This window comes from Ursus arctos, unplaced genomic scaffold (genome assembly GCF_023065955.2).
Source record: "Ursus arctos isolate Adak ecotype North America unplaced genomic scaffold, UrsArc2.0 scaffold_11, whole genome shotgun sequence".
Taxonomy (NCBI): domain Eukaryota; kingdom Metazoa; phylum Chordata; class Mammalia; order Carnivora; family Ursidae; genus Ursus; species Ursus arctos.
In genome coordinates this window covers 3,975,073-3,999,195 of record NW_026622775.1, presented here as the reverse complement: position 1 = coordinate 3,999,195, position 24,123 = coordinate 3,975,073, and the positions used below count along the sequence as shown (strand labels likewise).

Sequence of the window (24,123 nt, the reverse complement as noted above, 5' to 3'; positions counted from 1 at the left end):
TTTCTTCGTATATGGTTTTTTAACTTGGATGTAAGTGTGTGTATGTGTGTGTGTATACATACACTTTTGTGTCATGCTCTTATATATAAGCATTTTTCTGTTATGGCATAGTGTTTCTATACATCAATTTTAATGGCTATATTATAGTATTTTGAGTGAATGTCACAATTAACCATTTTTTCTTGTTTTTTAGACATTTAAGTTACTTTTTTTTTTTTTACAATTGGAAATAATCCTACAATGAAGATATTGATGCATGACAATTTTTTTTCTGTGTTTAGGGCTATTATTTCTGTAGGATAGATTCATGGTAGTGGAATTGAGTTAAACATTATAAAGGTTCTTTGATACTTACTGTCAAATTTCTTTCCGAAAGGATATTATCTAATTCTTAAAAAAAGAATGCATTCAAGTGACTGTTTTGCCACAGACTAATTAAAGCTGGATTTAAAAATTTTTTTGTTTCATGTTACTGTACCTTGATGTCTATTATGTATTTTATTCAGATGGGGTAGGTATTATATTTTTTAAGTTGTACTGATTGGCTGGAATACCCCATTTATAGGGCCCATTATTTTATTACTTTAGAATTTGTAGATTTTACTAACGTCGTCTTGATACAGCAAAGACTATTACTGAGAAAGTGTATTATAAATTATATATTTCACTTTTATATTTTATGGAAGAAACAATGTTGATTATTTAAGCTCCTAATTTAAAATTTAAAGATCATTTTCAATGTTCCATGTGCGCCTGGCATTAGAAAAGCCAACTTAGGACAGCCTTAGTATTAGGTGGAATCGTCCCTTTTGAAAAGGGTGAGGGCGACGCCATTACTCAACATATAATTTAGTGTGTGACCACTGCTGTTGATGGTCCTGTGGGGCCCCACGTCTGAGGTCCTACATCCCATATAATGGAACAGCAGGACGTTTGGAACACATTTGTTTCCTGAAACGTGCCCTGAAGAAAGTCGTTACTGGTCGGGGTTTGAAGCCTGAACTCTGGCCACAACTCCGGCACAGGAAGGAGGAGCCAAGGGTGCCGGCTCGGGAGCAGCAGCTCTTGGACTCTCGGGGCTCCTGCTTGGTTGTTTCAATAACTACCACATGCCTATTGTCAAGAGCTGTCTTAAATGTTGTCTGTGGTATTTTCTAATCTTTGTAATAATTTAGGGTCATAAATAGCATTATTGCATTTTAATGCAATATCGGGGAAATGGAGGGGTCGGGCAGGTTAGGTAATTAGTCCAAGGCCATGTAGTGGCTAAATGGCAGTTGTACCCGGGTCTCCCTGACTTTCAGAGTCTGTGCAGCTCGCCTTCTCTGCAGCAGACTAGCACAGTCTTTCCAGCGCCTTCTTAAGCAGACTGCTTTAATTCAAGAGTTTTCTCCCTTGAGCTGTGCTTCTGTTCTCTGGGCAATAATTAGCATCTTTCCGGATAGATTTGACCCATGGAAGAGCTGTGCTGTGCATTTGTATAGATTTAGCATTGCTTGTTGAATGTCTTTGAGGGAAGTTTCTGTTTCTGAATCTTAGATAAAGGATAAAACTTTAAAAAGAGCTAAACACATATTCTGTCCCCCTCTCCTTTTCTCCATGTGGGGAGAGGAGAACAAAGTTTTGAAGAAAGCCAGTATAATGTGAATTTACCTTTAAAGATGTTCTTCTGCACAATTTTTAAAGGAAATTGTTTTGCGTAACTTGATTGTGGAAGCCCCTGGAATGAAGGGAAACCCAGCTTTGTCACATACGATTTTTATAACAATAAATATAAGCCTATTAATTAAGGCAAACAGAAGTCAATCAAGTGATAGCATTTTAGCAAAAGAGATTATTCTTAAAGTAACCGCATAGGAATGGAGTCTAAACAAGATACATGCCTTGTATCTTAGCAGTTAGTGTCAGATCGCTATTCTTAGCCTCATCATATTAAATATTCATCTCAATTATTTAATATTAAAATGCTCTATTCTGTAGCATCATAGATTTTATAACTTCGGTTCTTATCATTTTTATTTTTTATAACTTTTATAACCAAAGTTTTCATAAATCAACAGTACACATTTTCTTAGGTGAGATCAACCAGATATTTGTATTATTAGAGATTTTAAAATTTAATGCTTAATATCCCCAGTATTACATATAATTTTAATGAAGAATATTTTTGTATTTACCACACACAAATGAGTTTTTGGTCTAAGCTGACATCAGTACATCCAAACTACTTAGGTCTTTTTTTGTCTACCATAAAATGTTGGTTCTCTTGAAACACTGGTTCATACCTAGAATATAATGCAGGTTATTTCACAAAGGCACCAGCGGTCCGATGCGTCAGGTCCCGGTCACGGTCACGTATGCTGGGCGTGCACGAAGTGGCAGAGGTGCTGAGATGCGCAGGCCGTGCTCTTAGGAGCTGAGGGCCATGTGGTGAGGGGCTCCGGGACAGCCTGCTCACAGCAGCGGGGAGGAGTTGGGTTCTGGCGGTGAGGTCTGCCTGAGAGTGGGGTGGGGAAGGACCCAACCGCAGGGGATGGGAGGCGAGTGGGGCTGAGAAGGTTCCTGGAAGAGCTGGCACTTGAGATGAGTGTTGAAGGGCAAGTGGGAGCTAGGAGGAGAAAGTGAGGAGAAGTTCGTGACACATGAAACAACCTCATAGCATGTTCTGAAAACCACAGTTACGCCATTTGAAAGGGAGATAGGGGAAGCCCTTGAGAAGCTCGCTCTCTCTGTCCGCTCCCCTCCCCCCAGGGCGCTTTTAATAGTAGTGTTGAAGACGGCTCCATTCTCTTTGATATGCCATTTCCCAGGGTCACGGATATCTGCTGTTTGGGAGGATAGTTGAAGTCAGCCTTCCAAAGCTTTAAAGCTTCAGCGGTCAGGTCATGTGACATGTAGAGAAACTATTCTGAGGTGCATAAAAATAGGGACTTTTATATATTCACACAGTATGTTCAATGTCATCGTATAGTTTATGTTTTGTTGTTAATGTGACTATTACAGCAGACGTAAGATAGAACTGTTGGGTGTGATATGTGTTCTGTTAAGTTATTTACAAATACCGTCCTAATCCAGGTCGGCCAGTTACTAAACGTATAAACTGAGTATGTACTGTGTCTATGCCCTATTATAATTATTTTTTAGGGGGAAATTATGAAGAAAAATAGAAAATTAGACCACTGTAAATGGGACTTAAAATTATAAATCTGTGCTGGAGTTGATTTTGAGATGTGTGTAATATCGCATGAGTATTCGTGTTACTGTGTGTTTTAGGAAGTAAGGTCCAAATTTGCCAGAAATGTCTTTGAAATTACCTTTCAGTTTCTCAGGTTCGATCTTACCTTTCTGCCGCTATCCTTGATGATGTCATGCCTGTGCCATGGGGGCTAAGGGTCTTCACCTACTATCGTGAATTTTTAATTACATGGTGGAATTGACAGGAGGGAAGGTTTATCATGAACCCTTCCAGAGGTGGGTCTAAGTGTGGGGGTGGATAACAGAATGCCTCCATAAGTGGGCTTGGCTTGAGCGGGCATCCGTGGCCACAGGCCTAGGACATCCTCAGCCTAGTGCGTGTGGGGGAGACCACTTCCACTGTCAGTACCGGCCGTAAAGTAGGAAGCGGTAGAGACAAGGGTCTCTCTCTCGCTGTGTTTCTGGGTATAGGTGGTAGAGAGAGCAAGAGCGAGGCCCTTCTCTTTGCTGCCTGCCTGCGGTCTGTACTGTCGTGTCGCACTCGTGCCTGCGCTCACAGTCCGGTCTCTAACGTGACCATGTGCCCGTCCTCTTCCAGGGGAAGAAGAAGAAGAGGAAGAGAGAGAAACTCCAGGAATCGACATCAGGTAGGCACCATGGGACTTGCAGTCAGTTCTGCTGCTTGAGATAAACTCCTTTTAAAGTAGTCTGCACCTTGTTCTGCAACTAGCACCTGTGATTTTCTCAACTCTGATTTCCTTCCTGAGACTCTTTAAAAATGTTTAAAAGACCTTTCTTTTAAATGTGACTGTGTGAAGGTATGTCTGAACTCCTTTGCCAAACCCTGTCCCCTGGACTCCTGGTTGTTAACTGGTGCTTTTTGTCTTGTTTTCGCTTTCGTTGCTGTATCCTCTGTAACACGTCTGCTGTGCTCGTGTCTGCACAATTCCTCACAGTAACAATGCCTATTCTGAGTTTATAATATGCCACCTTATGTGTCCTTGAGAATCTTTTCTGTGGTTTGGGTTTTCTGAAAATAGAAAACATGACAATAGGGTTTATCTTTCCTGGACATTAATTCAAGGCATCGACCAGTGAGGTCCTATTTATTTTCCCTTTTTCTTTCATTAAAAGTAAGGCCACTACTTGTACTGCACAAATAAAACGGCTGGTATAAGGACCACAAACAGTAGAGCAACGAGCCCACGTGAAGTTGTAGCTACTGCGTATTTGGAATGTACAAAAACCTCTTCAATAAACATTTGTTAAAGACCCAATTTTCTGCAGGTACAGGTGCAAGAATGACAGCCGCCTACATCTGAAACATGGTAAGAGCGACCCTCTGGTCCTACTGCTGACATTAGTTATGAACAGAGGCAACCTGCTTGTGAATCTTCTCGCTCATGCTGATGCATTCCACTGCTCCTTTAAAGAGGAAACTCCACCAAAATCAAATTCGTGCTTTAAAAAAATCGGATGGTTTTTATACCGGCTATGTTTTTGCAATCTAGTATGCGTTTTTCTCTTCCTTCCTTCCTTCCCCTTTTGCCCTTTTAATATTCCTTCTTTCCGTTTCTCCTGACTCTTCTCAGCCGTTCCTTACTGACCAGGCGCAAATCTGCCTGCTGAAGAAACAAACGAGAAAGCGAGCAAAGTGCCCTCTTAACTCTGCAAGCCCAGGGCTGCGCGTGAGGCGCCCAGACCCATTCCAGCTCAGGACTCGGGAGTGTTTGCTCCGTAGAGACGTCTTCTCAGTAGAGATGATATGGAGATACTTACAGTAATCTCTTTCTAGTGAGAAAGAGGGGCTTGATGTACTTTTTTCTATTATTTAAAAATCAGTTTGGCCTGGGGACTTGATGAACTGCATCCTGCTGTCGGGCTCTTGTCTTTACGGGTACCATGGCTAGATCCCAGTCAGCTGTTTACAGGTGATGTTTAGTTGTTGCTGTTGTGGTTTTACTGTAGTGACCGTGGTGGTGGCCAATTGGCCAGCAGCCCTGGTGGGAGCCTGGCTTCGTAAGTTGACTTAGTTCAGCTAAGCTTTGAGTTCACAGTGCACTGACATCTTTCCCAGCGACAGCCTGTTTCCAAAGGGGCTACCTCTGTTCCGCTCCCTCTCCGGCAGCCCACGTCCAGGTCCCATCGGGTCTGTCCTCTGTGGCCTGTGTGGGTTGAATCTTTCCTCTCATCACGGCCACAGCCCGCGCTCAGAGGCTCAGACTTTCTCTGGATTATTGGAATAGCCTTTGGATAGTTTTCCCACCTCCGGCTGCTTTTCTGCCCGTCGATCCTCCGTGTTGCTCCCAGAGGGATTTGCTAAAATACAATCGATTGTGCCACCTCCCAACTTAAAAACAGTGGGTGCTTTTTGTTGTCTGGAAAGTAAAGTGCAAACCACTTAGTGTGGATCTGTCCACCTGTCGGCTCTCCTGGGCTCTCCCTTCGGTCTTGCTTGCTCGCCTCCATCCTCGCCCTTAGGAGTCCTGCTCTCACTCCAAACAAGATTACGAGCAGTTCCCCCCCCACCGCGGCCGCCACCCATGCCGTCCGTGCTCGCAGAGCCCGTCTCCTCTGCCGAGGAAGGAGGGCTAGGCTAGGTCTGCGGTGTTTCTCGGCAGACAGCATAGCCTGCATCATTTATTCCGTTCTTAGCTGGAACCAGACAACCCTGCCTAATATTTTACAACTTCATTTTGGTGCTGAAATGTCAGTGGACTTTCCCAGAGAATCCTGTAGACACTTTGGTACCAGATAGTTAGGAATTTTCAGTCAGCTGTTTGCCTGAGCTTTTCACTCGTCGCTTTCCTCAGCTGTGAAACGGGAGCGACACCCACCACCTACGGTCATTTGTGTGACATATGCCTGCCTTCTTCCCTCCACCCCTCCCTGAGACCTAGTTGCCCTCTCGTCTGTGACACTTTCCTGATCTTTATTCAGATTGCCCAAGTTCTTCAAAATGCCATCATTATAATTTTATGATATCAAAACTCTTCTAAACTGAGTGGCAGCCTTTTCTCTGGCGACAAGAGGACCCTCCCTTCATGCAGAAGACCGACAAGATACCTGAAAGCTGGTATCACAGACGGTGTCCATGTTTAATGCAATTTAATGGCTACTAATGGAGGACCTCTTCTGAGCTGGCCTCCTGGCTGGGTCATTAGGAACACAGAGGGGACAGTCACAGGCCCTGCATCGCAGAAGTAATTCTAGTAGCAAGCGTGTACACATGCTTATGTATTTGATTCTTGCATTCTTTTTTTTTAAAGAATGTCCTTTTAATTACTGAACGCTTAGGTATGGACAGCAGCTGGTGCGTGCTCTGCGTCTCCGTGGAAAACCCTCACAAGTGCAGCATGCTTAGGACCGACATCCGTTGATTTACTCTGTCTTCTGTTTGCTCCAGAATCTTTAGCACTATTTCCATTAAAGATCACGCAGAAACATGTTTCTGTCCTTCAGAGTCTGGCATTTGGTTTTGTGTTCTTAATGAGCAATGTTATGTAGTGTTTTAGACTAGGTTAGGCGAAGTGTATTTTTGTCCTATAACGTATCTCAAACATCTTTTTTTAATGTCACAGCTGTCATTGTGCTTTGTCACTTAGTTTTTCCTGAAAGTCAAGGTGTTCCTTCTACCCTATCCCAGAAAGACAAAGTGTCTCGCCCTGTGCTCCCTGCCCCCCCGCCCCGGTCTCAACAGCTGCCCCAGTTGGTTGGTGTCCTTCACTCTATCAGAGTCTGTAGTGCTTCTCTCGCTGCCGTGGCTGGGCCGATGCTGCAGCCTTTGAAGTCCCTGGCCTCCGTTCAGAGAGCAGCACTGGCAGCCCTCCGATAAGAACTGGGAGAGGAGCTCTGATCTGCATTCATACAACGTCCCGTGAATTAGGAGTGGTTCTTGACGTCTCCCCTCCCCTTCGTGTTGGGAATTCAGGAACTTCTGTGCATAGGGTAGTTGATTGTCGCATCTGTCCGGCACTTACTGAGCACCTGACAGATGCCAGACCGCGTCATAGGACCTGGAAATGCCGTGCCGAGTGAGGCCTGGCAAGTCTCTGCCGTTGTGGCGGTAACCTGGCCGCGGGCGGTCACTACATAAACAGGACAGCGTGAGTGCGGTAATAAGAACAGAACAGGGGCTGACTTGGGGGTCGGCTTTAGGTGGGGTGGTCAGGAAAGGCCCTTCTGAGAAAGTGGTATCGGTAGCGGCCGGTTATCCCTGAAAAACAGAGTATTCTGTGTATGGTTCTGGAACAGAGAGGCGGCAGAGAAACGACAGACAGTGAAAGACGTGGGGAGCCGAGCATTGTGCTGCAGAAAGCGCTTAGACTGGGAACAAGGCCACACAGGCTCTCGGGTGTCTCTCCCCGCCCTCCCCAACCACGCGTGGCCTGGGGTAGGTCCTTTAAAACCGGGAGACCTCAGGTCCCTCGCGCAGTGAAAGAGCTGGGTGCTGAGGCCTCTGAGATCCCCGCTGTCTGCGCCGACTTCCTGGGCTGCTTAGCTCTTCCGTGGTCTGCACTGCCTCCCAGTGTCGTCAGAGAGACTCAGGTCTCTTGTATTTACTGATCTGTGGTCCTCGTTCTGCGAGTGGTTCCGTAGAACTATGCAAGCACCGGTATGATCTGGAAAATGACATGTGGACAGTGTGGCTGTTCTTCAGTTCCAGTATAGATCGTCTCCTGCCGCCCCTTCTCCCCGCCGGCACAGGCGCCTCGGAAGCACTGCCTCTGGTTTGGGGATTGGATTCTCCACCGCTGTGAGCATACGGTTCCTTGTTTGCCAGACTGCAGCCACACTAGTGCTGGCTTCGCCTTAGAGACGAGCCAGCCACAGATGAAATGTTCGATTAGAGCTGACCCTGCCAACAGCGGGGAGTGGAATCTCCCACGACTGGTTTCGGTTCTGGAGGGAGTGGCTGAGTATTAGCGAAATCCCTCCCGATCTCCTCCTCCGGGAGCTGGAGCCAATGGAACCTCATGCCCAGAGGGGAAGATACCGTGACCCCAACATAAAGAGATTGTGTGAGAGGGTTTATTTCTCTGCGTACACAATGAAACCTAACACTGTCTTGGTGTCCTAAGAGAAAAGTCCTCTTGCATTAGCTCTTTGAGCTCAGACGGCCATGCACGTAGCACAAAGGCTAGAGAATTCTCATTCCTCTGAACTAGTGTAGGACGAGTCACAGTAAGGAAAATAACCCCCACTTGATAAGGAAAGGCTCTCCTCGGCGAACAAAAACACCCTCCAAAAACTTGCATTTCTGCTCCTTAAAAGATACATGTTTCATCTAATGCTTTCATTTTTTGGGTGGGAAATACCACTGCAGGTGCCTCATGCAGCCAAACATAGAAACTAGCGCGTAACAGTTCCTCGTACACCGCGCAGTGGTCCTGTCTCTCCGTACGTCTCTCCCCCATGCTCATAAACATACCCACTCTGGTGAAGTCCGGTTGGAACAAACGAGCATTGCCTCGTCTCAGCACTCCGCACCAACTTTTGGAGCGTCAGAAATGGGCTCCGTAAAAGACATTCTTCCTGGTTAAAGGTTAGAGATTCCCAAGCTGTGCGGTCTTTCAAGAAAGCCAAGTTCATCCTTAGCTTTTAGGACTAACTTGTCACCTGTCGGAATGCTGGAAGCCCGGGGCCCTGGGGAAAGAGCCCGCACACATTTTCGGTGTCCGCCTGGAAGGCCACTATTGTGAATGCCAGTCATTTCTCTCTTGGTTCTTCAAACATCCGTGGGAACCGTATGCAAGTCAGGAACTGCACGAGGCTTTGGGGGCACTTGCTCAGTGCACTCTGTCCATGGACTTGTCCTGGAGCAGCGTGCAATTTAAGAAGATAAAGACATAAAAATAGGTAATTATAAAATAGTACATTTTATGCTATAAAGCAGAGGGATGCATTATGTTCAAATAGAAGTACCTAATCAGAATGAGATCAAGGAAGGCTTCCTGGAGTAAGTAACACTTGAGCTGTCTAGTCATGACGGGAATTCTTGGGTTTGATAGAACAGTGATCAAGTTGCTGGGAGTTTCCAGTGTCTCAGTAGAAGTTTATTTGGAATATGTAACATCTCAAGAGTTTGTCAGAAGTCCGAGATCGTCAGCAAACACTGAACTTTCCTTTCTTCTTGACTTAACCAAGATTTATAAGGAGTTAAAGCAGCAAAGAAGTAGAGTTTTTGAAAAGCTGGAGAGAATTATCACTCCCAAGTGTATAACTTAAAAACATAACTGGCTTGTTGATATTTACTTAAACAAAACAAATACAAAAATCCCATCTTAAAATTACATAGACTGAAAAGATATCTTTATGGTCTCTCAACATATTTCTTTTGATTATATAACATCAATGAGCCAGTTTAAAAGAAAGAACGAGCTACCTAAAATACAAACCTTTAGTTATACACACAGGCACCCACATACAAACATACTTGCAAAAACATAGGTGTTTGACTTTGGGGTAAGCGCTACTTGTCTACTTGATAAACTGAGAAAAATGTGTTTTTTACTCCAGCCTTTACTTCCCCGGGGCCAGGAGGTGCGTGGGAGGGGTCACTTCCAGGGCAGTACAGGATGCAGTCGGTTGTCAGTGCTTGGATTTACATCTTCTAAAAACTCTGACTTCCCGTTCAAGGGTGACGCTGGGGAGCCCGAGGAGCTCTTCATTCAGAGCTGGGGACCTGGGGCCGCCTTGAGCACTGTCCAGGGGACTGAGGCCTGAAGAAGGTCTTCCAGAACGCGTGCCCTGTTGGAGTCAGGGAGCGGGCTGTGTTCGGTGGTCTCACTGAGAAGAACGTTTCATACGGTTTTTGATGTTCACCCTGGTGAGGTCGCTGCGTCTGCCTCTTCGTTGCTCTGAATTCTGTGCCACAAGAGCGGATGTAGTCATTAGGTATCAGTAAGCCTCCAGGTATCTGCTTCTGGTTGACCCGTCCAGCTCTTACAAAATACTGAGGTCAGAAACAGAGGAATCTTAAACTTGTCCAAGTCTCAAAGTAAAATTAAGGCTTTGAAAATGGGAAAGTGAAAAAATGACATCCTGCTTTCCATATTTCTTCTCTTTCTCACATGCTTAGGCACCAAGTCTGTCAAGCACTTAGAATTGTCACTGAACAAGCAGGAGACATGCAGGGGTTACGGGCTCTGAGGAAGGGAGCCGAAGGCCTGGAGGCGGGTGGCCGTCGGATCGGGAAGACCCCCGTAGGACACAGCGGCAGTGGCAGGGCATGGCTGGGCCCCAGGCGGCACCCTGCTCACGCTGGCCCCATGCTCCCCTGCAGCAGGCCCGGCCCAGCAAGGGGGGGCGCGGAAGACCTCCCGCCTGACATTTTGCCAAGCGGCCACTGGTGTGGCATTTGTCTTGTCAGGGTTGGCAGGTTGCTGTCCTAGGAGATGGAGATCTTGGCGGCCCAGGAGAGGCTCCCGCATGGCACCTTCTCTGTCGGAGGCAGTGGCCTTCTCGTGACTTCCTTCCTTGTAGGTTTGTCCACAAATTCTTGCTAAATGTGTCACAGATTTGTAGAAACCTTGTAGAGAATTCACAAGGCAATGACACTTGATTACGACGTCTCTTACTAGGAACTCTGTAGTGAGAACCTTCAGGAAGGAAAATCCAGACGTCTGGCAGGAAGGGCAGGCTGGGGCACGTTGTCCTGAAGAGAGCAATGGCGGCATGATGACACTGTGGCTAGACTAACTGGTGTGTGGAATGCAGGTTTTCAAATTCTAACTATTCTCCAGACACTTTACACTGACTCATATGACGGGAGCCTTTGATGGCAAGAAGAGACAGCCCCTGTTGGAGTACGGAGAATGGGGAAGTCCACTTTCAGGATATGGGGGCATCTTGTGGGACCAAAGACAACAGTGCGCATGGCCCCAGGAGAGGACTGGAAGATGGCCTTTTCCTGTTCTTACATCTGTCCCCCAAAATTGCGTCCTTCTCCCTTCTGTAGACTGACTTTCTCAGTTTTTTGAGCCACATATCCAGAACTCCCAAGCTTACACATTGTTTGTGTCAGTGTCCCAAAGAGAGGATTCAAATTCCAGAGAAGGGACTCCGGTCAGCCCAGCATGGGTCACACTTTGGCCTTAGCCCATAATCAGCTGTGGCCACGGGACGGTCGTGCCGTACAAAATCGCTACTGGGACACATCACTCTCATTGTGGGCGTATTGGAGTGGGGACAGTCAAGAGGGGAGCTAGGGAGCAGCCCAACAGGTGTCTGCTACTGCTCACCAGGAAGCAGCCGGCTGGGGCCTGTTAGAGCAGCAGACAGGGCGACGGTCTCTGGCCACCGTGCCTTAGTGAAGACACAGGTGAAAGCTCATAAAATCTCTCCTGTGCTGCAGTGTCCTTCCTGTCACTTCCTTTCCCCTCTTTAATGGTCAGAAGAGCTAGAATTGTGTTTAAGTTGCCTTGGGAAACTGAAACCGGGCATTGGACCCTTAGCTACGAAGGCTGACCGTGCGCCATTAACAATAAGAGGGAGAGGCTCATTTAAACCCTCTTGAGACGTGCACTATTTAGTATTGTCATGAAAGAGCATGAAATTGAATTAAGATCAATGCACTTAAGAACAGTTTATAGAATAAGAAAATTATTTTGGACAAATTTGGTTTAAAAAGAATGTTTTTCTCAGTGAGCCATCTGGAACTGTTGAGGAAATGAGCCCTTCTGGATAATGGTTTCCCAGAGAACTCTAGGTTTACTTCTTTAAGTATGAAAACATGTCATCTGTTTAACTCTTGAGTGCAACCTCCATCTCTTTCAACAGAGTACATGCAGATTAAGTAAGTCTTGCTATTTCGTGCTGTTTCTCTACAGAGCGTCTGGCTAACAGGGAATGGGTGCTGTTTGCCACCGTGCTAAATGACCCCACGTAACGGGGAATTTTAAGAAATCCGCTCTTTATAATTTCTGTGTCTTCGTTACAGTCAGGGACTCTGCCCTCCCCTAAAGTAACACGTCCCTCTGGTCTGCTCTGTAGGTTCAGGAACCAGGAAAAGAAGCTTATTTGCATAATTTGTAAGTTAAAAGCAAATGGGCTCTGAGCTGGTAGGTAGGGAGAGGCTCTCCTAAGGAAGGGTCAGATGTGCCGGACTGTGCGTGAATGTCTTGATAGCACTGTGCTAGCTTGAGGCTTTTTTGCTTTCTTCTCCTCCGTCTTTAGAACTGAGGTGATCCTGCTTTACGCCGTCCGTGAGCTTTGTTCTTTTTGGCAGAATGAGAGGGAAGTGAGAGCATTTCAGTGGGACAGTACTGCTCACCTTTTTGCTTAAGTTTGTAATTCATACTAGCCCGAAACTTTCTACAATTTTAGGTATGTTCTTCAAAAATATAACAAATTTTTGCTGCCCTTTTGGGATTACTTTTCTCAACTGTGTTGCTGGAGATACTCTGTTTCATAAGAGATTTTGCAGAATTCTCTACTGGTCTTAATTTTCCACCAGCAGTACTATAAATAGCATGAATCGTGCTTGCTACCTCAAACATGTTGAGGTTGGAGTAGCCGAAGGGGAACGGACATTTCTGGACCACATACCGTGTCCTGGGTGATCTGCCCGGGGTACCTCGTGCTGCTCTGGGGGCCGCCCTGGGCAGGGTAGAGCTCTGGCCTGTAGGCCGGGTGAGAAAACACCAGGAACTCGTCCCAGGCCATGTGGCTGTGTGCAGCAGGGTCACACACCTGGGTCTGTCTGTAACGCCCAGTCTCCAGCTGCAGTAACCAACCTTTATGCCCTTCGGGTCCCGGACACTTGGCCACTCACCACACACGTGATCTCCTTTTTTCCCCTCGACACACTTTACGAGGGGTGGGAACTTATTATTTCCATTTTGCAGATAATGAACCTGGGGTTTGGTAGATTCCAGTACCTTGAGTAAGATGGCCCTGGTAGTCCGAGGGAGCCGGTGTTCAGCCCCAGCCCCGAGCTGTCCTCCGAGCTCCACTCTGAGCCTACAACGTGCTGGGCCTCCCCGTACCCCCTGTGCTGAGACACCCAGACACATGCACACACACACAGGTGTTTAACAGGGAAAATCTGGGTTTGAAAAGAAAAGCAAGGATGGGCTGCTCCTGTTGCTTCATGTTTAGAAGGTGAAAGCATCTTTGTGGTGTGGGAGAACTTAGAGAAATGTGAATTGGATAAAGAATTTGGAGATGGGCAGGTAAGGTGGGCCTATGTAGTTACTGTCTTACTGAAGCACTTCAGTTGACAGAACTAAAATGAAGTTTTGAGGCTCTCTTACTCCACCCCTTCTTCAAGATAGTTCTGTATTGTTTCCAGAAGTAGCAAGGCTCTGGTGGACCTGCCCCCAGAGGAGGCACAAAGGGGAATGGATCACAGTAACTAGAGGCTAGAAATCCCCCTAGAGCAAGTTAGTTATGGTTCCGGGCCTGCCTCAGAGGGCTCTCAACATCGCCGAAGTCGGCTTTCAGGGAGAACTCACTTTGAATAACCCAGGGGAGGCAACCGCATGGATTCAGTACCCCTGCCTCTGTCTCTAGAACCTAGATCAAGCACGGGCCCAAACACCCCTCCTTGCACTGATCCCTTCCTCCAACCCCTTCCTCCGGGCTCTGGGAATCGGCCCGCTTCAGACCTTGTGGCAGGCAGACTGGCCTCCGACGCTGGGACTGGGGCCAACCTCAGCTGCAGGAAGGACACTCCGTGCCAGCCTCGCTCACCATGCATCATCATTCCCCTTTCTCCAAAACCCGGGCAGTGTTCGCTTACAGGGAGCTGGAGTTGGCTTTTGTAGGCTCTACTCTCCATCTCAGAGGAGATTGAAATTTCAGAGTTAACTTCTTACGCCTCTTGTTCTCTTTAGCGTCCTGCTTTCTAGCAGGGCGGAGTGTCTTGGGGTGGGCAGTGGTCTCCGTGCGGACCACCTCCGCAGGGTTGTGGACTGGGGATGGACGGATGGTTGGAAGGTAGGCAGGAGAGAAGAAGAAAGTGAATGATAATTCAGCTCCAGGATATGGCACAGAGAACATATGTTAGGGCTGAAAAGCGAATCCTGCCATCCATAGGTTGGGTGACCTTAGGCCGGTTGTTGAACCTCACACGGCCCCCGATTTCCTTATCTGTGAACAGGCAGGAATTCAGGGAGCCGTTGTGATGACGTGACACTGCGTGTGCCTGGTATGTGTCCTAGCGCCTGGCACGTCAGGGCTCAGCGGCCGTGGCTTTTCTCCCTTCTCCCTCACCAGCCTGCAGACAAGGCCACCTCCAAGTGACAAGCACAGTCATGAGGCTGTGACCCGCGGGGAGGCAGGAGGCATGGGTACTCTCTAGGGGCCACCTTGGACCGATCATTTAATGACCCCGTGCCTCCGTGTCCTCTGCGCTGCCAGGGCCAGATGAGCTCGGGCCTGCTGGCGTCGCGCTCTAGCAGTCCGCGCCTCTACCCTTCCCAGACACGACGTTGTGCAACAGGAGAGTTCACGCCCTGGAGGAGCAGGCCGCTGTCAGTTTGCCCCAGGCCAGGAGCTGGCGTGAGGTGTGCGGCCGCTGCTCTGAGGCAGCTTCTGCAATTAAAGTCTACCTCTGTTCACCTCTTGCAAAACTGACCTCTGATATTCTCTCCTCAAATTTCATGTAATAACTAAAAACGTTTTAAAGTTCTTGCTCCTTACTAGTAACATTTGGGAGGGGAGGAAAGAAGGATCTAGAATTCCAGCCCATCTTTTTGGGTTCCTCAGCATTTCTGAACAAGGAAAGGAGATCCCTTGATATACAGGGGGTGGGGTAGGGTCTGCCCTGTTGTTCCTACAGGCCAGCTCGGCTGCCCCCAGCTCGGCCCAGACAGCTTGGGCTGACGCTCCTCTCCTCCAGCTCGGCCTGACTAAAGGGTTTGTTTCCTTGGCCTCTCCTGCGGGGGGACAGCCTGGGGCAGCGGGGCTGGGCTGTGGACCCCCAGGACGGGACTGGTGAAGCACACAGCTTCCAGTAGCATCTTACGTTTGAGCTTACGGAGAAGGAATCTCCCCCTGCCCTCCCTTCACTACTTTGGCATCAAGGCCTAGACATTGCTAATGCCTCGGAGTTAGTGCTGATTTCCTCCCAGAAACAGATCCATTCATGAAGTCGTCTTCAGCTTCCCCTTTACTGCTTGGGCTCTTCATAGGTGACTCTGCCTATTTGAGTTCCAGGTTCCATTTGGCTGGTGGAATATTTTTGTCAAGGTTGGAGCTTGGTCCAAGAGAACTTCACAGGTTGCAGCTGGATGGTAGGGGCGGGTGGCAGCGGGGGTGTCTTATGCCACCTCCAAACCCCTCTACGACTGGGCCACGCAGTGACTGCTGGCAGAGGGAGCCCAAGCCTTCCCATGTGTAAGCCGGGCCTCGCCGTGCTGCCTTTGAAGCGGGAGTCCTAATTGCCGCCTTTGATTGCACCGACCTCACTGGTGGGTTGGGCTGCGCTGGGGCTCGCCTGGCCCGGCCCGGCCACAGCCCCCCAGTGAAGCCTTAGATGTGGGAAGTCTCCAGTCTCCGGAGCCTCATGCCTGTGGTTTCTTGAAAAGAATTTTGATTTGACCTGTTTTATATCTCTAAAGCAACTCTGTAAGGCCCCCGGTTTTCCCATTTGGAGGTGAGCCTTGGTTGGCCCTGATGGTCCTGTATTTTAAAGAAGCAACCACGTTTGGTCTGTCTTGTGTGATAGACAAATTCTTTGCCAATTTATTTTAATCCTAGTCATGCTATTAGGATTTGTAAGAGGACGCTGAAATAATGAAATAACAGTGGGAAGACGGGAGGCTGTAGGAAGAAATGGCTTTATTAAGAGATGCAGAGATCCTTCCCAGGGACGCGCACAGTATCCGTGCAGTAAACCGCCACTCTGGACAGGCAGGTTGGTCTAGTGATCACGTGACTGCTCAGTTCAGGAAAGCGGGAGGGAAGGACAGGACAGCTTGGAGAGCCAGAGGTGCGTGGTGCTGTCCCCAGAGGCGCTGGCCTGCTAGAGCGTGGGGGCCGCGGTCCTCGGCTCACGCCCAAGAGGCAGCCCGCAGCTGGGGCGGGGAGGGATCCCAGCACACGACCTCTGGCTCCCTCGGCAAGCAGTCCAAGCAGTCCGCTCTGATCACAGCACTCGGCTGCAGCTGCCCGGCGCTCCGAGCCCAGGCCGCAAGGCCATTCCTCTTCTGAAGAGCAGCCGGGACCAAACCTTTGCAAACCTGTGCTGCAAAAGTACGTGTACATAGAGACCGCGGGGTGCCTTCCGCACTGGCCCAGGCTTTGCTCCCTTGTCCTTGCAAAGGTAGGGTCCTCCTCGGCTCTTTGATTCTCCTGTGTGAAGGCTCTATCCCGCCCCCCCCCCCCCCCCCCCGTGCTGTAGCAGGTGTGTCCCTGCTAAACAGGGAAAGGTTCGTTTTACAGACACTAGGAATTGGAATGGGCATTGCAGGCCTCCTCAGTCGACAGCATTCTGTGGCTGATCTGCTCCCGTTCTGTTTTTTTCAGTAGCAGCCTACGTACATAGATCATTCTTCACGGTTCCCATCAGTCCTCTCGAGGGACAGTGTCGAGAGTAGTTGCGTTAACCCTAAGGATAGCTGCGGGTCGCTGGACAGCCGCCGGCCCTAACCCTGCTCGGCACGCGCCAAGCCCGTTCTCAGCGCCCGAGGATTAAACACGTCCCCCGTCCCCGTGCACACACACATGTGCATGGAACCAAAGCAAACTGTGAGTGAGCTAAGACTTACTCTCTCACACAGTCCAAGGATTTGGGGCCACCATGGGGCTACCATGTTAGCCATCACCACATCAACAAAGCGGACTGTTCCATGCAGAGATCTTAAGACACGTGCTGTGTGCCGGAGAGGCTGAAGGCCTGTGACAACGGCACATTAACAACGTTTCATTTGTTCCTTCTTGAGGTGGAAAACGAAGCTCCTTCCCAACGTGCAAAGCCAAGGCAGCGACCCCGGGACCTCTGCTGGAGATGGAAGCTTGTTGAAAACCCAGACCGTCTCCAGGGCTTGCCCAGTCGACCCCAGTGGAGAACTGACACCGCCTTCACCCTGAGGTCGATGCTAGAGACGCTGGTCCGTAAAGACAATCACTGCCAAACCCCCTTTCATCTACTGCAAGAGCCAAGTTCCAACATAAAGCATAAACGTTTCCTCCACGAGAAGTACAAAGCCCCTGCGAATGCTAGCAGGCCGAGCCGCTCCTCCCTCCTCTCCGCGTGCACTTCCCAGAGCGTCTTGCGTCCATACCTGTAACCTTTCGGCAAGGACAGTGACTTGGCTACGTTCGCCTGCCAGGAGCGGCCGGAGCCGGCAGCGGGCACATCCGCCATCAGCATCCCGGTGGGGGACTTTGGGGAAGAGATCCCTCTTTGTTTCTGTCTTCATTTTTTCCCCCTCCTCCTTTCTCCTAAAGCTTTTATTTAACAGTGCAAAAGGATCAATCTTGTGTTTGCTTTTTTTTTAAACTTGAATTTTTTAAATTTTCCCTTTTTAGTTTAAACTTTCTTGTTGTATATTTTGCTAGCTATGAGCTTTTGAGTAAAATTCAAAGATCTGGAAAAGTTTGAAATAAAAAACGAAAAGAAGCCGCCCTTTTTGAGCGGTATCTTGTCGGACAAGTGGCTTCTCTGTGAATTACTTGTAACAAATAGTAGCCTCTCCGTCTTTGTAAGGTGTTTGATAGAGCTGAATAAATGGAACAGCCGGACCCGCCCTGCTGGCCGCAGTTGGCAGTCCTATCTCATTTTATTTTCCTTCTGATCTCCTTTGTTTAACGGTAAACCTTAACCCATACTTTCAGCAGGCCGGTTTGCAGTGAATTTTCATTTCTTTCCTTTTCACCCCCTTGTTGTAAAAAGCCCAGCACTTGAATTGTTATTACTTTAAATGTTCTGTATTTGTATCTGTTTTTATTAGCCAATTAGTGGGATTTTATGCCAGTTGTTAAAATGAGCATTGATGTACCCATTTTTTTTTTTTAAATAACAAGGCACAGCCTTTGCCCCAAACTGCCATCTAACGTTTGTCATTCCAGTTTGAGTTAACGTGCTGAGCATTTTTTAAAAGAAGCTTTGTAATAAAACATTTTAAAACAACACGTCCTTGCTTTAAAGAGTGAAGTTCCTGATACTCCGGAGCTGGGGGTGGCAAACCAAATCCACGGGCCAGGCGCGAGCTGGCCTGGCCACGTCGGGGGGCCGCCACGCAGCCCTCTCCGGCACCTGCTGTGGAAGGGCGACTCAGCCTGTCGCCAGGCCATGTGGGCCTCAAAGGTGTAGACAGAAAAGCGGGCCGGTGGGAAGAAGACTGTCACCAGGATTCAGATAGGAGCGAGTCTCTTCTTCCCCAGCACCTCAGAGCAGCCTCGTGGGCTCCAGCTGTCAGCAGGCGTGCGGGCCCTTCTCTGACGTCAGAGCTCATCCATTCTCAAAACGGGGCTCCCTAAAGCCAGGTGTCCCTGTGCTGGAGGTAGGTTTTAACTCCCGCTCATCTCCCGAAAGTCAACATCTTCCCAATTTTCAGTTTATATTCCATAATTTTCTTTTAAGCTTTTATGAGGCTAGTATATAAGTCAGTATCTGATTTAGCAAAAACTATATTCTAAGTTTAAAAACCCGTATTTTATGGGTTTCCATCTCTTGAACTGGTTTGAGAACCATTGATACCCCTGGTCTAACTTGCTGAAATTGTAGTCGGTTTCCCTTTCCCAATCTCCGGTGCAGCTGGGGAACAGCTGGCTGCCATACTTGTAACAACCCTCCACGGACTGTACTTGAAGATTGCCATTAAATCACCCCTCCAATTTCTCTTCTCCAGGCTAAGTGATCCCAACTCCTTGAACCTTTCATCATCAGTCCTTTAATCATTTTCATTACTATCCTCTGGAACCTCTCCAATTCCTCATCATTTAGTCCTAAACTTGAACCAGGGAAAACTATTATGTTCGGGAGACCTACTTGTTAGAAAGGTTTCATATTCATTTGAAAATCATCTGACTTTCCATAATGTACATGAACCAGACCTCGAATGCTGCCATTCAAGCTCTTCCTGGGAGTTAACTAGAAAATCCGAACAAAATGGTATAGGAGGTGATAGTTATGTGTTACTTTGGGGGGGGGGGAGAAAAAGCTTCTACCAACACAGTGATCGGCTCCCCTGGATCTTAGAAGGAACCTGATTATAGTCTCTTCAAAAAAAAAAAAAAAAAAAAAAAAAAGCTAAAAGTAAGAATCTGTTCACCAAGTATGAGCAAGGACAGGAAGCTGAGAATGGAACGCCACCAACGCCCACTCAAGTCCTCTCTCCCTCAGTGGTTCCTCTACATTTTCATGGCCTAAAACATGAGTACACAATGTTGAAGAAAGGGTCTTTGGGTCCCCTGAGCCAGTCATTTCTTCTACCAACTGGGTTCCCGTCTAGTTTTTTATGCTCCTTCTAGAATAATAGGTTTCTCCCAGATATCTTAGACGTCACAGCTCGGTGCTCATGCCTGGCTCCCTCTACCAAAACCCGGCCTTGGGCAGGCAGCAGTGTGGGCAAGGAGAGTTAGGAGTCCCCGAGGGGTGCGGCCCAAGGGAAGTCACCCTGGGGCATCTGTGGGCCGGGCGATGTGCATCGGGCTCTGCCGTCGTTTGATCTGGGAGCGATTTGGCTCCGCTCCCCGCAAGCTCAGAGCCAAACTGTGTGCCAAGAGGAGGAGGATGGGTCAGCCTCCCTCGGAGCCCAGCCTTGCTCCGAGGTCACAGCTGACACGCTGGTCCTTCTGAAGGGGTGTTTTCCTCCTGGTTTTAGTTCGGGTGGTTGCTAAGGCTGCTGGCAACTACCTGTTGCGCCGTTCAGAGGGGCCTGTGAACTGCTCCATGACTACAGCTGTCCTAAGTACACTTTTTCCCCTCCAGAGTTTGGTCTCGGGCTGCGACAACATGGAAACCTCTAATCAAGGGCCTGTGAGCAATAACAAGATGTCTGTGTGGCTTTCCTTTTAAAGGAGAAAAATCCTGAGGGAGTAATGCATGGTTGTGACAGAAAAGAGAAACTGGAATGTTCTACAGGACATAGTAGTTGTTCTGCAAATTACATTTACTGCTTCTGCCACAGGATATTATCTTTCATACATAAAAACCTGGGGAATGTCAAGAGCTGCCCTGTGAAACCTAATTTCTGAGTTCTTATGAAGGGTCACTATCCAAACTATATAAAGAACTCCTACAAGGCCGTAGAAAAAAAGCCCAAAGACTGATTAAAAAGCAGGCAGAGTATCTGGGCATTTTCCAAAGAAGACGTGCAGATGGCCAACGGGTCATCACTCGCCAGGGAAATGGCAGGTCAAACCACAAAGATACCACCTCACACCTGTTAGAATGGGGGGTATCGAAGAGACAAGAAGTCACACTTTGGTAAGGATGTGGAGCCCTCGTGCACTGTTGGCGGGAATGTAATTTTGCGCAGCCACCCTGGAAAATGGTGTGGACGTTCCTCAAAAAATTAAAGGAAGAACTACCAGACTGGATCCGGCAGTTCCATTTCTGGGTATTTATCTAAAGACGACAAAAACACTAATGCAAAAAAATACATGCACCCCCGTATCCATTGCAGCACTACTTACAATAACCCACATATGGGGCGCCTGGGTAGCGCAGTCGTTAAGCGTCTGCCTTCGGCTCAGGGCGTGATCCCGGCGTTATGGGATCGAGCCCCACATCAGGCTCCTCCGCTGGGAGCCTGCTTCTTCCTCTCCCACTCCCCCTGCTTGTGTTCCCTCTCTCGCTGGCTGTCTCTCTCTGTCAAATAAATAAATAAAATCTTTAAAAAAAAATAATCCGTTGCGTGTTAATTATACTTCAGAAACCCCCCACCTGAGTTCTTGGGACACATGCATACACAAAAATCTGAACTGCTTTTTAGTGAAAACTGAATAGTTTGACCACAGCTGAGCATCTTAATATGAATAGAAAGCTGTGATTCTAGATCTTTTGTGGGTGGAAGAAGATCCTTGGCGGGTGGGCCGTCCCTGAGCAGGCACGTCTGGGAAGCGGCTGTTCCAACCGGGAGCCGCTCGGTCGGGGAGCTGCTACGGGAGATACACGGTGCTGGCGTGAACCCACCGAAGCGAAGGCAATACGGTTAGTCATTTTTAGTCAAACTTGAACTCGAGTGAAAACTGGCTGTTGACCCGCTCTTGACGAACCCCGCTAATGGTGTGTATCGTCAGCGGGCCTGTGGCGGCAGTGATAACCCGGTAGGACAAAGACATGATCCGTGTGCCCGTTGCAACACATCCTTCCTGAGCCCCTGCCGATGGGCGAGGCGGGAGAAACGAGGTTTTGCACTTGGTGAGACTGTCGGGCACCCGCAGGTGTTCCCCTGCTCTCAGGTACAAGCGTCCTCTCCCCGAGTGCTGCTTTGGACTTCACAAAACAACTTTTGTTTTTTTCCTTTTGTTTGTTCTCGGATGTGAACACGCAGGGGTACATGCGATCATTTATCTCAATGTCTGGTTCTCTCATCTTCACCTTCTCGAAGGACTTACTGAAGGAAGGGAAAGGACATCATGCCCGTCGGGGGCCCTCAGGCAACTTCGCAGGTGGCCTCTCGGGGCTGCCCTGACCAGGGGCGTGTCAGGAAAGCCCCCGTTGCTGACTGCCGAGCGTTCTAGCAGCTCCAGCCCCGCAGATGGCATCGCACCCACGGCGAGGAAACAGGGTCTCCCACTAGGACAGAGGGGGCCCGGCAGGGGAAGCCTGGCCTGGACCAAGAGGTCGCTGACCTCCACAGGCTACGGGGGCCGGAAATGAGCGCGCCGCCTGGCCTGCACACAGGAAATGACTCACCCACGCATTTCCCTTTGAATGGGCTGATAATTTGTTATTAAACATGTTTGGTCCGGTACGAAGTATGTTTTTGGATCCCCTGTAGCCACAGATCATACAAGCATTATTTGCTGCTTTCAACGGAAGCCGTCGGTAACCAGGATTAACCAATCCTGTCTTGGACCAAAGATCAAGAAAATACTTCTACCCGAAGGGCAGAATCTGGATGGTACTGGGTCATCCGCACCGACGGGCTCAGTCAGCACTTCTCTTCGCCTGTCAGAGCTTGAGAGGTGACCGGCTGCATCGTTCCCGCGCCCTCTTACTGCATGGAGGGTATCGGTAGGGAAGGTCTTCCTTGCCACATGGAATGAGAACACTGCATCCAAGCAGCAGACTTAATCTCACAACTGCTTTTTCTTTATGGTCACACTGGAATTTGTAGATGAGTCACTTTTGTCTTCTCCATCTGCAGCCTGTCCCAGTATTTGAACTCACGGAATCACTGAATCATGTTCTATGCTGTAATGATATTTTCTACCATAAAGAAGGCATGGGGCAACCAAAGTAAAAGGGAGTCCTACAAATTGGCCTGTTTGTTGTTATAGGATTTTTTTTTCCCCAAGAATTTATTTATTCAAGAGAGAGAGAGCGAGCATGAGCACATGAGCGGTAGAGAGGGGCAGAGGGACAAGCAGACCCTCCCTGAGCAGGTAGCCCCAATGCAGGACTCGATCCCAGGACCCTGAGACCATGACCTGAGCCGAAGGCAGACGCTTAACTGACTGAGCCACCCAAGGCTTTTTAAGATTTTCTTTTTGAGCCATCTCTACACCCAACCTGGGCCTCGAACTCACAACCCAGAGACCAAGAGTCACACACTCCATGGACTGAGCCAGCCAGGCGCCCCTGTTGTTGCAGGTCTGTTCAGTTAGCCCAGATACACATGGGCTTTAGCATCTAGCTCGCCCTCCGCGCCCAGCTCTGGAGAGGCCCCTCGGGCCCACGCAGGGGCGCACAAAAGCCCGAAGTGCCTGACAGTCCCAGCTCTTTCCCGCACGCCGGCGTCCGGCACATGCCGCGCCTGCGCTCAGACTCCAGGGAGCCGGGACTCTTCCCCCCTCGGGGTCTGGTCAAAGGGAACGCGAACCCTCCAGGCAGCCCTTGCAAAAGTGGGCCCGTTTCCATGAGCTTTCAACCTGAATTCCACACTCAATATCACAGCCACTCCAACTGTATCGAGACTTTAGGGTGACGGGCTCTGTTCTCTCCTTCAGGCTTCCCACCCTGCACCAGCGGCTCCGTCAGCAGGCCAGGGGATCGCAAGGGGCAGTCAGAGACCCTGGAACGCAGAGGCCCAAGGAGGCTGCGCTTCACTGGGGGGGGAGGGGGACTGCAAACTACAAGTCTCGGGAGGGAGGTGTGCTGTCCCTCCCTGGCCTCCCAGCATTTGGGATTAGCTGTGATTTTTTAAAAAGGCCACTATCGACTAGTTCTCTCCCAGCAAAAGGCAACCCCCACACACCCCAGCCTTAACAAGAAAGGGAGGACAACAGAGAAAATCGAGATACAGGCATGAATGGCCTACCACAGGCCTAGGACTCAAGAGCGCCGTGCCAGCTACCGGCAGAATCTACCCTGAGACGGTGCTGAAAGGGGGCAGGTGTCCCCTGGACCTGCCCGCCAGCCGTGGGGACTTCAAGGGCGGGGGCAGCCCTGGGCTGTTCCCCTCCCCTGCGCCTCACACCCCCACCTGACCGAGTTCAGCAAGAACGGCTCACGTGTTGCAGCCTCGGGCTGTCCCCCGGGGCTCGAACCGGAGCGGGCTGGGCCTCACCCGACAGCGACTTCCCACCCTGCCTGCCGGCCCCACCACGGTCCGTGCGCAGAGGGGACCTTGCTCTGCACCCTCTCCCTTCTCTAGGACTGTACCACTGACACTAAAAGGCTCTGGAAATGTGCCTTCCCACAAGTACAAACCTCCACATGCCACATGCCAATGCCAAAACCTCCACACGGCTCCAGAAGGAGGCATTCAGGGCTCAGTCCTTCCAACCGCCCCAAGCAGAAGATTTCCTTCACACGGTCTTCCTCCCCCCAGGACTGGTTTTGGAGACTTCTGCGTTTCCTGGCGT

General features: G+C 49.1%; 1 protein-coding gene across 4 annotated transcripts in view; it reads left to right on the top strand.

Moving 5' to 3' along the window:
- Positions 1 to 18,276, top strand: part of LEF1 (lymphoid enhancer binding factor 1) — a 116,503-nt gene extending 98,227 nt beyond the window's left edge. For 2 of the 4 annotated variants that reach the window (XM_057309999.1, XM_026499151.4), the window contains 3 exons: positions 3,794 to 3,842; positions 4,483 to 4,523; positions 17,085 to 17,172. In XM_057309999.1, the coding sequence (XP_057165982.1) occupies positions 3,794 to 3,842; positions 4,483 to 4,517 (84 nt within the window). In that variant the 3' untranslated portion in view covers positions 4,518 to 4,523; positions 17,085 to 17,172. Of the gene's footprint in view, positions 1 to 3,793; positions 3,843 to 4,482; positions 4,524 to 17,084 lie in introns of all 4 variants that reach the window. The other 2 variants (XM_057309998.1, XM_057309997.1) reach the window with 1 other exon arrangement.
- Positions 18,277 to 24,123: the final 5,847 nt, after the last annotated feature.